The sequence below is a fragment of the Brachyhypopomus gauderio genome, chromosome 18 (genome assembly GCF_052324685.1).
Source record: "Brachyhypopomus gauderio isolate BG-103 chromosome 18, BGAUD_0.2, whole genome shotgun sequence".
Taxonomy (NCBI): domain Eukaryota; kingdom Metazoa; phylum Chordata; class Actinopteri; order Gymnotiformes; family Hypopomidae; genus Brachyhypopomus; species Brachyhypopomus gauderio.
Window position 1 is genome coordinate 4737167 of NC_135228.1, and position 12109 is coordinate 4749275.

Sequence of the window (12109 nt, forward strand, 5' to 3'; positions counted from 1 at the left end):
GGTATTTTTTACTATTATGGATTTTACTATATTTGGCATCACCTCTCGTACACCAGCTGCCCCCCACCCCCCGTCCGTCGCCGTATCCCCGTGCCGTCACCTGTCGCCATACCAGATATTGCAAATACTCATATTTCTTCCACACATCAATGTTCTCTCCATCCAGTTCACTAAAATTTTAAAAAGCTCGCGCTGGTGAAGTGTGCTAAATATTAACTGCCATGCTTAATGTAGTTATTATACAGTGTACATTTGCAATATCTACAGACCATTTAGCAATTAATTATAACCTTTGTATAAACTTTTATGGTAAAACTTAGTTTACATGCTACTGTGAAACAGAACCACCGCGTTCCGCCATGTTTGAAAACGCTAGGAAGCTGGTGGGGTGGGCGTGGCTTGGTCCCAGAGGCGGTCTCAGAGCTCTGTGTCAGTCCGGAATCAGTGACCAATGGAAATTGCAGAGGAACGCCTTCATCTAAGACCCTCCCACACGTGAAATGTGTTCCAAAAGTCAGAAGCAAAAAACGAAGCAGAAGCAAAGAGAGATTCCAGAAGCAAAAGACCTTACTGGGAAAATCCAAAAAAACAAAAACAATGGAACCAAAAACTTGTCAAAATGCAAACGAAAATAAGTTTCAAATAACCAATTATATAAAATATATATACTTTTGATATATTTTTTTCTGTTTTGCATTCATAACTTATACTTTCTGCTCTTGGATTTACTTTTGCTTTTGTGGAACTATTGAAACAAAAATCACACCATAAGGGTCCGCTCGGCGAAAATGACGTAATCACAGTGGCTCCGCCCGTGGGCGAGGGCGTCGTGCGCTGTCGATTCGCGAGGTCGTGCACCTCTCGAATTTTGTAACTTTGCGCGCAACAGCACGTTAAAAGTAATTAAGTTAAATATTTATACATCTATTCGAAATGATTCAAAATAATTCGCTTTTTATTCACATTATTTAATGATTGTTTATTGTCAAAACGCCCAATCTTAACGTCTTCACGTTCTCTCATGTTTCGTCCTGGAATTACAAGAGGCTCGTATTTGTTAACTGTTCAGTCAGATAGATATTTGTTGTGAAACGAAGTAGTTACAATTTCAAGCATTTTCAATAACTTTAGCCTAAATTCTAGCACTTTCAAATCTTTATTACTTTAGCCTATTCATTTAATGTACCGTACAGAACATGTTTTCTTTGAAGGAAGTTTGTTTTTATCTGTTTGCTTGTTGAAAAATGTTTTCACTTGAAATTACTGACAGATCCATAAGAAAATATTGCTTTATTCATTTAAGCATTAAATAATATACACTGTGTTAGGTCTTGGTTCAATAGGCTATGTGCAATCATTTCAATATGTTTTAATAAACATTGAACCAGTCCGGCCCTCGGCTTGTAGCAAATTTGGTTTTTTGGCCCTCGGTGCATTTGACTTTGACATCCCTGGTCTATCTGAATAGATAATGCACCAGCCAAAGTGACACCTGTGGTCCCAGTACTATGATCAGCTAGCTCTTACCATACAGATGTCAGTGGGCTTTAGCTCATGTGTGCAGACATCACTGTATCACAGATTTGGTTGTCCTTTGTACCTGGACCCTGCAGCTAGTCCCTCCAGGGAGTCTTTAGCAATGAAGACCTCACAAGCATGTGCCAGGAACCTGACTCGGCTCTGGAGACCAGACCTTGTATGGCACGTCATGGTGGAGTCATCAGCTGCCTGAGGGAGAAGGTCGTGTCGGTGGTCATGTCTCTCTCTGTCCTGACACCACACTCGGCCTGGGAGTAGACACACTCGGCCAGCACCAGGACACACCTCTCAGCTTGCTGCAGACATTCTTGTTTTTGTACAGTGTGATGTCTCACATAGGCTACTGTATATTGAGGGACTGAAAGCTCCTCCCAGCACTGACACAGCAGCATGTGAATTTGATTATTTCCATGGGGTATTATGCTTCTTATCCTGTGTTTTACCCCTGGTCTTAACACTTCAAGCAATGATTTTATTTCTCTTATAATAATAATTTATATTCATTTATAATTTTTTAACTGATGCTGGTCCAGCGTGGCGCGTGTCAGTGAATATTATGCCTCAGCGTGCCAACGGTGGCATACGTGCCATAGGTTGCCGACCCCTGCTCTATGTGGTATGAAATAGTTTGGGCAGGAATGATCTCTCTCAAGTTTTTATATGCCCCACCCCCTGAAATACAGGTCTTAGGACAGAGAATGCACAATGATCCCTCTCACTTTCTTGAAATGATCCCTCGAAGTGCAACAGCTTGGTAGAAATGGACTTTACATCTCTTAAAAGACTATGAAAAATCACTTGGTGTGAATGGGCTGGTACTATAAATGTTAAACTTATTGGAAATACATGTATGAACCCATCGTTGTAAAACAATAAAACACTGAAGAAGAAAAAAAACAGTTTTCCCCGCTTTCATGTAGTGTACCTGGTTCATCTTGTGAACACTCAGAGCTTATGTGGTTTGTCTATTTAATGTGCGTTCGCACAGTGTCCCGTGCTCGTCTTTGTCAGAGTCGTTCATTGTGAATAACCGTGGGTGTTTAAACGTGCGCTGTCTGCGGTTTTATGTCAATAAACGTGTATGCGTGCAAGGAAGTCTGGACTCATTGCCTCGTCCTTCTCCCGGGGCCCATCATCACATATGGCCTCATCATAAGTTTGTAGTTATTTGTGTTTGGTGGGCACTGCCAGCACAGCACAGAGACACGTAAACACTAAAAAGTGGTCTTCCTCTTAAACATTAAACAGTGAATATGGTACACCCTACCTTAGTTTAAAAGGGGTTCAGAAAACATTTTGCAATTAATAAATGATTTTAAAGTAGATGATCAGAACAGTAATGTGTTTGTGAATTAAAATACTCACAAAGATTTTCTGGATGCTGTGACCACTGGCAGCAGTCTCAGTAGACATTCCTCTGATGGAGAATATTTACTCAGGTCAAATTCTTCCAGCTCCTCTTCTGAGTTCAGCAACACAAACACCAGAGCTGACCACTGAGCAGGAGAGAGTCTGGCTCCACGGAGGCAACCATAGGCATGAGATCTGAAATCTTGTCTGCTCAGGTATGTTTGGACTTCCTGGACTAAAGAATGATCATTCAGTTCATTCAGACAGTGGAATAGATTGATGGATTTATCTGGAGAAGGATTCTCACTGATCTTCTCCTTGATGTACTTGACTGTTTCTTCTTTGCTGTGAGAGCTGCTTCCTGTCTGTGTCAGTAGACCTTGTAAGAGAGTCTGATTGGACTCCAGTGAGAGACCCAGAAGGAAGCGGAGGAAAAGGTCTAGGTGTCCATTCTCACTCTGTAAAGCCTTGTCCACTGTGTTCTTAAGGAAGTCAGACATTGTTGATATTTTAATGTCTTGTATTACTGCAGTGGTTTGCTGCTCCATCACATTTATATTGTTGGAGATAAAGGAGAAAAATGCATATAGAGCAGCCAGAAACTCCTGAAGACTCAAATGCACAAAGCTGAACACCTTCCCCAGGTGCAGCCCAAACTCCTCTCTGAAGATCTGGGTACACACTCCTGAATATACTGACACTTCTTTGACATCAATGCCACACTCTCTCAGGTCTTCCTCATAGAAGATCAGGTTGCCTTTTTTCAGCTGTTGAAAGGCAAGTTTTCCTAGTGCCAAAATTATCTTTCTACTCTGGTAAGGATCATTGTCAGTTTTGTCTTGGTACTTTCTGTCCTTGTGTTTGATGTGAAAGATCAGGAAGTGTGTGAACATCTGAGTCAGAGTCTTGGGGATCTCTCCACTCTCTGCTTCACCCAACATTTTCTCTAGAACAGTGGCTGCAATCCAACAGAAGACTGGAATGTGGCACATGATGTAGAGGCTTCTTGATGACTTGATGTGTGAGATGATTCTATTGGCCAGGATCTGGTCACTGATTCTCTTCCTGAAGTACTCCTCTTTCTGAGTGCCACTGAACCCTCGTACCTCTGTTACCTTGTCAACACACTCGGGAGGGATCTGATTGGCTGCTGCTGGTCGAGAGGTTATCCAGAGGAGAGCAGAGGGAAGCAGATTCCCCTTGATGAGGTTTGTCAGCAGCACATCCACTGAGGTCGACTCTGTTACATCCCACAAGCTCTCATTGTTCTGGAAATCTAGAGGAAGTCGACATTCATCCAGACCATCAAAGATGAAAATTACTTTGAAAGAATCACAGTCTATTAATTTTAATTGTTGTGTGTCTGGGAAAAAGTGATGAAGCAAATCCATCAGACTGAACTTTTTCTCCTTCATCAAATTCAACTCCCTAAAAGGAAGTGGAAATATGAAGAGGACATCCTGATTGGCTCTTCCTTCAGCCCAGTCCAGAATGAACTTCTGCGCAGAGACTGTTTTCCCAATTCCAGCAACTCCTTTAGTCAGCACACTTCTGATGTGTTTGTCTTTAAAGAGGTCATTACATTTGATGGGTGTCTCCTGAGTTGCTGGTCTCCTGGATGCTGTCTCAATCTGTCTCACCTCATGTTCATTATTGACCTCTCCACTCCCTCCCTCTGTGATGTAGAGCTCTGTGTAGATCTCATTCAAAAGGGTTGAGTTTCCATGATCTGAGATTCCTTCATTCATTCTTTTACATTTCACCAGTAGTTTGTGTTTGAGCTTTTGCTGATACACAAAGACCACCTCTAAAAAACAAAATATGATGACATATATTATCTCTGATGTCATCAATGTTCTTTAAAAAAAACACTTTGCCATCGTAGGGCCATGACCCAGATCTCTTACTTGTCTGTAGTGTGTTAGCGAGGTCTGTCTGGTTCATGTTCCTCAGGACGTGCAGTGTGATCTTCAGCGCCCCCTCTCTGACACTGCTCTGATCCTCCTCATCCTCCATCTCTCCCCCAGAGCATGATGGGTAATCTGGAATCAGTATCTTCTTAAACCTCTTCAGTTCCTTCCTCATCAGAAACATGACTTTTTGCTCCAGCTCCTAATTAGGAATAAACAGCATCAGACATTCATGAAAACACCACAATGTCAGAGAGAGATGATAATTTGATTATATTTTATGATGGAGAACTTTTTTACTGCCTACATATACACTATACATTTTTATGAGAGTACAAAATTAAACAAAAACATGTGTACCTTGAATATGGACTCCACATGTTTTCTGTAGGTGAACACTAAATTCTCTTTATGTTCACTGTAGACAAACACAACACTGAGTTTAATGGGGGAAATGTAGCACATTCATACATGTACAATAACATAAAACTGGATGAATTTATTTAATCCCCTAATCCAGTGTTCCTAACTCCCAGTGCTGGATGAACTGATTAAATCCCCTAATACAGTGTTCCACACTCCCAGTACTGGATGAACTGGTTTAATCACCTAAACCAGTGTTCCTCAATCCCAGTGCTGGAGACCTGCATCACTGCACAGTTTAGTGGTTCTTGCTCTAAGACACCTGGTGCTGCTCATGAAGGGGTTCATGATGAGCTGAGTGAGTATGATCAGGTGGAACTGGGAGTGAGAAACTCTGTCCTCATCACTACAACCAGGAGACCATCCTTACCTTATGACTACAACCTGGAGACCATCCTTACCTTATGACTACAACCAGGAGACCATCCTTACCTTATGACTACAACCAGGAGACCATCCTTACCTTATGACTACAACCAGGAGACCATACTTACCTCGCATCACTACGGCACTCTCCACCCCAGAAGTTATTTGTGGCATCACTCTTCATGGAGACACCGCTTGGTTCAGGTGAATCTGACATCTTTCTATGAATTGGAGAAACACAAACCTGTAACACCGGTGGGTAGGGACGCACACACCGCGTTAGAGAGAGCAAGGAAGAGGTGGAACCAAGTGCCACAAAAATTAACAGAACTAAAAGGAGCGCCTAAATAAACGCGGACTGCTCAACGCGTAAAGCCTGGTTCACACTACACGACTTTTCAGTTGTCAGGTTTTTGTGCCGTCCGCACTACACGACTGGTTGTGCTGTAATCGCGAGTCTTTCAGTTGTTGTGGCTTTCACATTACATGACTGATCGGCGACGCGGGCTCACGAATTACACGACTGGGGAATCGCCGACTCATCTGGCTGCCATCCAAAAACGCGAGAACACGAAACGAAACTCTCGCGAGAACCAGCAACACCACGTAGAAGAAAAAAAAACAATGTACATGTGCTCCACATTTTTGTTATTATTATTTTTTTTACATTTACATTTATGGCATTTAGCAGACGCTCTTATCCAGAGCGACTTACAAAAGTGCTATGTAGTTGCTTGGAATCTCCAAGGTAGAATAGATAGTCCTGAACACAAGGTACTCTAAGCTGGAAAAACCACTAGACGAAAGTCAAATGATACCTAACAATTATACCTGAATATACACATCCCCTGAGGAAAAAGACAGTAAACAATTCCTATAACCCAATTATGCACAATACCTGAGGAAAGAGACGATTATTATGCAAAGTGCACTTGAAAGAGGTGGGTCTTCAGTCGGCGTCTGAAGACAGCAAGTGACTCCGATGTTCGGACACACAAGGGAAGTTCATTCCACCACCTTGGAGCCAGGACAGAGAAAAGTCTGGATGCTTGTCTCCCATGTGTCCTGGATGATGGAGGGTCAAGACGAGACATACTTGAGGCGCGGAGGGCTCTAGGTATGCATCTGGGTTTTACCATGGCCATCAAGTAAGGAGGAGCTGGACCATTCTTTGCTTTGTAGGCCAGCACCAGGGTTTTATATTTGATGCGGGCAGCTACCGGAAGCCAGTGGAGGGAGGACAGCAAGGGAGTGACATGGCTGAACTTGGGAAGGTTGAAGACCAACCGAGCTGCAGCGTTCTGGATCAGTTGCAGGGGTTTGATGGCTTTTTTACTGTTTAAACACTCCATAGTCCCAAGTGAACATAAATATAATCAATCGCACTATTTCTCCAGTGCTGTCACAATAACTTAAACACAGTGTTGTAGTAAAGTTGTAAGAAAGGTGAGGATTTTGTGTGTTTGCTGGGTTACTGTTTTGAAAGTATTCTTGAAAGTTTTTTACATTCTTCAGAGATATCTTCAGCGGTGCCGCGGTTCTCTCTCCGCGTTCCCATTGGCTGTAGCTAGACGCTACTGCTGACTCTCAGTCGCCGACTGCTAGATATTAAACATGCTAGATATCTGCCAGTCGTCTGCGACCAGTCGGCGACGGCTCGGCGAGCGTCTTTCAGCAGTTCACACTACACGACTGAGCGAGCGACGAGTGATCGCCGATTCGCCTCCGACCACAGTTTTTGTCGGCGATCAGTCGGCGACTGAAAAACCAGCCTAAAATCGTGTAGTGTGAACCAGGCTCAAAAAGAAATAAAGCAAAACAAGGACGCCAGGGGAAGTAGCTGACTAATAGCAAAAAGGCTACTCAAACAAAAAACCCTTCCCATACAAACAGCAACGGGATAGGAAGATAAACAGGTTGAGGAAAACTTGAGGGAGGTCAGTAAGCGACGCAGGAGAGGACTCGAAAAAAGACAGAGAAAACAGACAGGAGAGATAGGTGACGGGACACCTACAGAGGCAAATGCTGCAACAGAGAAAGACAGGAGAGGCTGAGAACGCAACGGCATAACCACAACGAATCAGCAATGATCCGTCTCCACGGGCTTCCTTAAGAAGCCATGGCAACAGGTGAGACAGATCATTGCTAATTGCGTTGCTGAAGTCTAGGACTGGTTCGGGTGCCCCTAGTGGACGTGGATGGCACGGCATCCGAGCCAGCCCTGGCTCGGGTGCCCCTAGTGGACATGGATGGCACGGAATCCGAGCCAGCCGTGGCTCGGGTGCCCCTAGTGGACGTGGATGGCACGGCATCCGAGCCAGCCCTGACAAAACCATTTGGAAAAAGAACCATATATTCTGGAAACCCTGTTTGGACTGTATTGTGTATATATTATTATTATTATAAATATTTTTTATTATTAGTTCAGATTGATCAGAAAAAATATCTACACTGTCAACAGACTTTCTCACACACCAAAGTACCCTGTGTTCTTTCTCTTACACTCATGTCCTCTTAAACCAGGGGTCACCAACCTTTTTGAAACTGAGAGCTACTTCTTGGATACCAATTATTGCGGAGGGCCAACAGTTTGATAAACACTTGTAAAATCACAAATTTGCTCAATTTTGCTTTACATAGATGAATATAATTAATTATTAATAATAACATATAATTAAAGGTATAATCTTTAAAAAATATGCCTTTAAATCGCGGGCCTTTTCCTCACGTAGTGCGCTGCCCGGTGGGTAGTTAGCATGGTAGCTTGTGTTGCGCGTCCTGTAATGTCTCTCCACATTGTACCGTTTTACCATCACCCCGCAAATGAGACACACGCAGGAATCTTTTACAGTAGTAAAAAAGAACTCTTCCTCCCATTCACTGTGAAAATTATATGTTTTCTTTCTTTTTTCAGCCATGTTGTCAGATGTAAATAATCGCCTCACCTTCACTGCGCCCGCTAGCTAGTCTCCACACGGCAACCTCGGGCAGTGTCTAATAATCTAATATGTAACTATTTTACATGTAACAAGATTTTTTGTCATTTTCAAGTTTACACCAGTGTAAGGCTGATTTAAAAATAGCAAAAAAAAAGAAGCAGCTCATTAATATGTGGCACTATAGTGAGCTAATTTTAGAACAGCCTCATGACGTCCTTGCGGGCGACCTGGTGCCCGCGGGCACCATGTTGGTGACCCCTGTCTTAAACTCTACTGTCTCCATCTCTGTGTTCTCTTACACTCATGTCTTCTTTAACTCTACTGTCTCCATCTCTGTGTTCTCTTACACTCATGTCTTCTTTAAATCTACTGTCTCCATCTCTGTGTTCTCTTACACTCATGTCTTCTATAACTCTACTGTCTCCATCTCTGTGTTCTCTTACACTCATGTCTTCTTTAACTCTACTGTCTCCATCTCTGTGTTCTCTTACACTCATGTCTTCTTTAAATCTACTGTCTCCATCTCTGTGTTCTCTTACACTCATGTCTTCTTTAACTCTACTGTCTCCATATCTGTGTTCTCTTAAACTCATGTCTTCTATAACTCTACTGTCTCCATCTCTGTGTTCTCTTACACTCGTGTCTTCTATAACTCTACTGTCTCCATATCTGTGTGCTCTTACACTCGTGTCTTCTTTAACTCTACTGTCTCCATCTCTGTGTTCTCTTACACTCATGTCTTCTTTAACTCTACTGTCTCCATCTCTGTGTTCTCTTACACTCATGTCTTCTTTAACTCTACTGTCTCCATCTCTGTGTTCTCTTACACTCATGTCTTCTATAACTCTACTGTCTCCATCTTTGTGTTCTCTTACACTCATGTCTTCTTTAAATCTACTGTCTCCATCTCTGTGTTCTCTTACACTCATGTCTTCTTTAACTCTACTGTCTCTATATCTGTGTTCTCTTACACTCATGTCTTCTTTAACTCTACTTTCTCCATCTCTGTGTTCTCTTACACTCATGTCTTCTTTAACTCTACTGTCTCCATCTCTGTGTTCTCTTACACTCATGTCTTCTATAACTCTACTGTCTCAATCTCTGTGTTCTCTTACACTCATGTCTTCTATAACTCTACTGTCTCCATCTTTGTGTTCTCTTACACTCATGTCTTCTTTAAATCTACTGTCTCCATCTCTGTGTTCTCTTACACTCATGTCTTCTTTAACTCTACTGTCTCCATATCTGTGTTCTCTTACACTCATGTCTTCTTTAACTCTACTGTCTCCATCTCTGTGTTCTCTTACACTCATGTCTTCTATAACTCTACTGTCTCCATCTCTGTGTTCTCTTACACTCATGTCTTCTTTAACTCTACTGTCTCCATATCTGTGTTCTACATCATCCTTACCTGAGATCCGTGGGACAGATTCCTTCTTTAAAGTGTAATGGAACCTCCATTGACCAGTCACTCTTAATGGAGACATAACTGGGTTCAGGTGAGTCTGTTCTCTTAACTGTGAGCCTAAAATATATATGATTAACACAACAATTAATATGTGAAATTATTTAATTAATATATATATGATTAACACAACACTTAACATGTGACATTCTTTGATTAATGCTCTTGATGGATCCATCATGCCAGTGTTCTCTTCAATGTTTCCTTCCACCTCTGATCTCAGTGACTGATTTTCATACATTTCACTTTAGTGCTGCTGAGTCCCATTATTCTCTCACCTCTCTCCGTTCTCTCTCTCACTCTGTGTGTGTGTGTGTGTGTGTGTGTGTGCTATTCTCACCTCTCTCCTTTCTGTGTGAGCTGTTCTCCAGAGACACTCATTCTGGAGGTCACGTCTCCTACAGGTTACAGCTGTGTAAGATCTGCAGGTTCAACACTTTGCAGCTCTGACAGCTCCTTCCTGCTCTGTCAACAACATCACAACAACTACGTCTCTCTGGATGAGAGTGTCTGCAAAATGTGATATTTCAGTTTTTCTTTTTTTATTTATTTGCAAACATTTCTACATTTCTGTTTGATTTTGTCAAGAAATAAAATTAACTTTTTTGATTTTAGGAAATGGCTACAATGAAACAAAAAGTAAAACATTTTAAGGGATCTGAACACTTTCTGTACCCGCTGTAGATGGCGGACGCTTATACACTTAGATGTTAGATGCACTGGCTCAAAGTCTGAGATATTTGTGGCAGTTTCTGCGGTATGCAGTATGACTTCCTGTTGTTTTATTCCTGATACTGTTTCTCCATATGAGTTAAAAAAAACAGCTTCAATGACATATAAAAAATATATTTAAATAATTCCCTGATGGCTATAACTCATTGCTCACAACTACTATAATGCATTATGCCCTGTCACAACCCTGTTCACACTATTACACATACTGCCATATTATGTATACTTTGTATTGTCCTGTACATAATCTGTGTATTGCTTGTACATTGTGTATGCACTCGCTGTGCTGGAATGTTTATAAAACTACAAACGGACTTAATAGGCCTCATGTAAACATTTGGATTCTGTGTATTTTCAAAACAAGCTCAGTTTAGTTGTAATGAGTCAAACCAGCTTATTTCCTCTTTTTTCATAAACATTGACTAATAAGTTACTGCCTCACTCCTGCCCCTAAACGCTTAAAGTTTTCAAATAAAATAACTTGAATAACTGAATATTGACATCAACCTACTAAAATGTTCTTTGTGTCATTTCTTTGTATGACAATTTGGATATGAATACTCACCTTGTTTCTCACTCCGAAGCGTTGAAGGTTTCACTGTCACTTCAAACACATGCTCCGGGGAATGTAGTCCCCGTTTCACCTAATACTGTGCAAGAGCAAAATTATTCCTGTTTTGCTTAACATACAGGAGAAGGCAAACACAAGAAGATCAAAACAGGTCTAAACCAGAGAAACACAAAGAAGAGGAAATGCTTGCTACTGTGAGGGACTGCGGTCAAGCCAGCCCTCACTTAAAAAATCTTGGTCAAGCCAGCCCCCGAGAAAATTGCGAAGTTGCGCGTATACCATAGATTACGGTAATGGGTGATGCCTGTGATTCCACATTTAAATCTAAATGGTATACAGAATGAGTAAAAAAAAAAACCAATAAATAAACAAGTAAATTGTTTAATTCAGAACTAATAAATCATGACTCAAACTGTATTTAATGTCTATGAAAATGAAAACCTTGAAAGTAAATTTAAATTATTACATTTGTTACTTTTACACCGTTTTATATTTACAGGGTCATTAAAAAAATCCTCCTGATTGCACTCAATAATTTCAATACAATATGGTAGAACACCACCTACAGATGTCACTCAGTAAAGATCAAGAAGATCTGATGTGGCATTTCAAAGTAAAGGTCCCTCAAATAACCAGATTTGATCAATTTTACTGTATGTTTACAGTGTCATAAAAAAAAAATCCTCCTGATTGCACTGAATAATTTCACTACAAAATGGTAGAACACCACCTACAGATGTCACTCAGTAAAGATCAAGAAGATCTGATGTGGCATTTCAAAGTAAAGGTCCCTCAAATTACCAAATTTGATCAA

General features: G+C 41.3%; 1 protein-coding gene across 1 annotated transcript in view; it reads right to left on the bottom strand.

Moving 5' to 3' along the window:
* Positions 1-11504, bottom strand: part of LOC143482365 (uncharacterized) — a 49880-nt gene extending 38376 nt beyond the window's left edge. Inside the window, exons 1-7 of the mRNA XM_076980710.1 lie at positions 11290-11504; positions 10333-10502; positions 9939-10052; positions 5717-5809; positions 5160-5217; positions 4797-5001; positions 2905-4696 (exon numbers count right to left, since the gene is read on the bottom strand). Coding sequence (XP_076836825.1) covers positions 2905-4696; positions 4797-5001; positions 5160-5217; positions 5717-5809; positions 9939-10052; positions 10333-10373 — 2303 coding nt within the window. The 5' untranslated portion in view covers positions 10374-10502; positions 11290-11504. The remainder of the gene's footprint in view (positions 1-2904; positions 4697-4796; positions 5002-5159; positions 5218-5716; positions 5810-9938; positions 10053-10332; positions 10503-11289) is intronic.
* Positions 11505-12109: the final 605 nt, after the last annotated feature.